At 39.5% G+C, this 3,617-nt stretch overlaps 1 protein-coding gene across 1 annotated transcript; it reads left to right on the forward strand.

Annotated features, from left to right (window-relative positions):
- Positions 1-151: 151 nt before the first annotated feature.
- On the forward strand, positions 152-3,218 carry RIMOC1 (RAB7A interacting MON1-CCZ1 complex subunit 1; the record flags this gene model as incomplete). The annotated part of the gene is made up of 5 exons (XM_010162399.1): positions 152-252; positions 667-813; positions 1,195-1,326; positions 1,525-1,639; positions 2,929-3,218. Coding segments are annotated over 5 exons (785 nt in total), but the record flags the coding sequence as incomplete, so codon positions are not given.
- Positions 3,219-3,617: the final 399 nt, after the last annotated feature.

Genomic DNA, 3,617 nt, shown 5'->3' on the forward strand with positions numbered 1-3,617 from the left:
AGGACAGCCGCCTGTTGAGATGCGGGATCGTTCAGTTGCTCGTGTGGATACCACACGGATGGATAAAGCCATATAGAGCCAAAAGGGAGAGTAAGCAAGGCTCCTGCAGAGTGCTTTCCAGTGCTAAGGGACCGTTGTGTTCTTCCTTCAGATGCCTTCTTAGCAAAGGGCTCTGCTGCTCTGGACAAGTTGAAGGACCTCTGTAATGAAAGGAAAGAACATCCTTCCGTGCTTTTGCAGCTCTATACACAGGTAGTATATTTAAAGCATTAAGAGCTCCCTTTCAAGAAAATTTACAGTCTCGGCTATGAGGGAGGGTTGGCTGTAGGAAAGAGGGTATAGCAGAAAGGGATCTCTGTCATTTGGTGTGTGGTGATGCCAAGTGCAGAGCTGCTTTTCTCTGGGTTAGAAGGTAATGTCTAGTATCTTATCAATATTGATAATAATTGTCCTGATAATGTAAGAACAGAAAAGGTTTTGAGTGTTTGTTCACTGTCAACAATCTTACAGTACTTATAACTTGCAGCTTTTATAAACTAAATGTTAAATACTACCTTAAAACTGTAATGTTTTATAAACTGTAACAAGTTTGTATGTCACTGCGTACAACCATTTGATTATTTTGTTGGTAGCATTTTTACGTTGTGCATCTTCATGTTTTTATAGGCTATCTTAGACATTACATATTCTGAGGAAAACCAGCTTGTGGATGAAGATTTTCCAGAAGAATCTTCCTTGCAAAAAGTTAAAGAACTTATTTGTGTTCTTTCAGAACCAGAAGACCTAGTGAGGGAATGCAACATAAATGAAGAAGTGAGTACTAACTTTGCTCAGCCAGAGAATTCATTATTTCATTATTTAAAAATAAAAGATCTGAAACAGGATAGTAGTATTTGTATTTTTGATGGTCAGAATTTAAGATCTTTTGAAAAACTTTCAAGTCTTACATGTATTTAAATGGTGATTCCTGAAAATATTTTTTCAAACAATTGCGTGCTCGGAATCTTTTTTGCTAAAGTTTCACGATTCCATGTGCTTTTCTCAGTTTAAATCCAAAGTATTACACTTGTGTCTGTGACTGTTAGCTGTTCAGTACAGCCTCTAAAGTTAGAGACTTAACGTGCGAATGTCTCTATATGAGTAGTTCAGGTGGTTTACTTTTGGGTTAGCCCAGTTTGTTGGATTTTATTTCAGCCCATCAACATCCTTGGTACAGAGTTGTTAGAATGCCTTTACTGGAGAAAAGGAGCGCTGCTTTACATGTATTGTCATACAGCAAAAGAAAGGAGTGAATGGCTACAAGGAAACATTGCCATATTTAAAAAGGTAAAGGAGCTTTTAAAAAGTTCTATGAGCGTGTGAATACAATTTTAAAGTTTGACTCTTCTCTTTTAAAATATGTAATTTTTTTTTTCTTTTAAATAGAATTTTGGGAAATTCATAGTGAGACGTATTTCTGGCTATCATTAAAATAATCAGAACTTATGTAAAATGTTTTTTTCCTTCTTTTTTAACTGTACTTAGTGTCTTAATGATGGAGTTCATTACTTGACAAAGATGCTTAGCTTTAGATGCCCTCTTCAGAAAAATGAAGATGTCTCACTTCAAGATAAAGACACAGCTAGATTACTCAGTGAAGGTAAAAAAAAACCCCTCCAACCTGAAAAACCCCACAGTCCTCTCCCCTTAATAACTGCTTAACTTTATGAAGTGCTTTATTGCATCTTTTTGTTGTTTGACTTAATTTGTAATCAAAGCCTGTCACATTTTAGAATGAAAAAAACCCAACAAAACAGATAAGCAGGTAGTAATGTTGCCCCCCCCGCCCCTTCTTTTGACTCATGGGTTTTAGGAGGTGGTAATGTTCATTTTCTCTATGTTTTTGAATGCACTGGAGGAAAATGAACTGAGGCAATTTCTGTTCTGTGCACAGCATGTGTATTTTATAACCATCCAGTTGTCAGCTGACGAATGTTGAAGGCACAAAAATGACAGCAGAGGGTGCTAGATGTTCCCATATTGGGCTGCCTGTTTAGGGGAAGACAGATACAAACAGAGAACTACTGTCTTAATGCAGCTAAGAATTGGTTAGAGTTGGCAAACTTGTTTTCTCTGTTTCCACTTTATGTGAGTTGCATTCTGTAGTGCATTTATGTGAGGATCTGAGGCTGCATCAACGTGATGCGGGTAGGGAGATGGAGAGACTGGCAAGGTAAAACAGCTGTCCGTGTTGTGTGCGCTCGAAACTAGCTGTGCTCTGGCAGTGAGGGGATGGAGCACCTTCTTGCTTCGTTCCACCTGAAAGTGGGATTGATCCTGTTCAGCTCCACAATGCAAAGCCAAGTTCAGTAACTGGTCTGTAGATTGATTTAGCAGCATTGGGGTGTTTTTTCAGTGACTATGGACATGTATGTGGCTTTCTATTCAAATTCTAAAGCTACTGCTGGTTAACCTGAGTTAGGATGATGCTCAAATAGCATCTTCTTTCAGGCTTAAATTGTGGGAGGCACAGAAGTATTCTAAAATAAATCTGCCTGCACTTAATGATTTTAAAGAAATTCTGAAATTTTCTAAGATACATGGAGAAGCACAATTATCAGAATAGCATTTATATGTCAGTCTTAAAGATTTTAGCGTTATGGAGGGGCAAAATGGATAGAGTTATGAGCAAGGTCTTAATCCAAGATCTCTTGTGGGTAGTGTTAGTCATCTCAGGGTTAAAATTTGTTTTTTTGGTGTACTAAAGAGTACACCAAAAAAACCAAATTTTAATAATATGGGCTTATAAAAATTTTAATAATATAGGCTTATATTGCATTTTTAGAATTTTTTTCCAGTATTACTGGGAAAAAAAAAAAAAGAAGTTAACAAGCTGTGTACCTGCTTATAGCAAAACAGTGAAGTACTTGATCTGAATTGTTTTTGCAGGTATATTTAGTGACACTCACTTACTGGCGATGATGTACACTGGAGAAATGTGCTACTGGGGACTGCAGCACTGTGGAGATGGGAAGCAGAGAAGCCTCGAGACAGTAGATCCCATATCTAACAGTGACCTGGGCTGCAGATCACAGAGCGTGTCGCTGGATTTCCGAGAAACGGGCAAAAACATGTTAATGAAATACGTAGCTGTATGCGAGGGACCTTTAAAAGACCAAGGGTGGAACACAACAACTGCAAAACAAATGTTGTGTTACTTTATGAAATCCCAGAACTAAAACAGGCTGCTGTGGCTGTGCTGGAAGAAACCTTGTGACCGGAGAGCATGCTTAGAGAAGTGATCTCTGCTTTGGTGTCCGACCGTTATTTTTATCAAAATGTATGCTTTTGTTGCATTAAAAAACATGCATTTCACAGAGCTCTTGGTGAACAGGTCCAAAGTCTCATCAAGTATTTCTAAGTAAACAACATGACAGCATAATAAACTCACACGTAAAGATGACTACGTGTCTTCCACGCTGCCGGAGCTGCCCTGTCCTTCCGCCCTGCGCCGGCGCGCTGAATCCGAGAGGCGGTGTTGGAGCATGGCTGCCGGAGGAGCTGAGGAGCGGGGCAGTTTGGAGGCCACCGTACGGGGTAGCCTGCGCCTTCTCCGGGAGCGCTGGAGGCGGGGGACC

This window comes from Antrostomus carolinensis, unplaced genomic scaffold (genome assembly GCF_000700745.2).
Source record: "Antrostomus carolinensis isolate BGI_N321 unplaced genomic scaffold, ASM70074v2 scaffold38372, whole genome shotgun sequence".
NCBI classification, from domain to species: domain Eukaryota; kingdom Metazoa; phylum Chordata; class Aves; order Caprimulgiformes; family Caprimulgidae; genus Antrostomus; species Antrostomus carolinensis.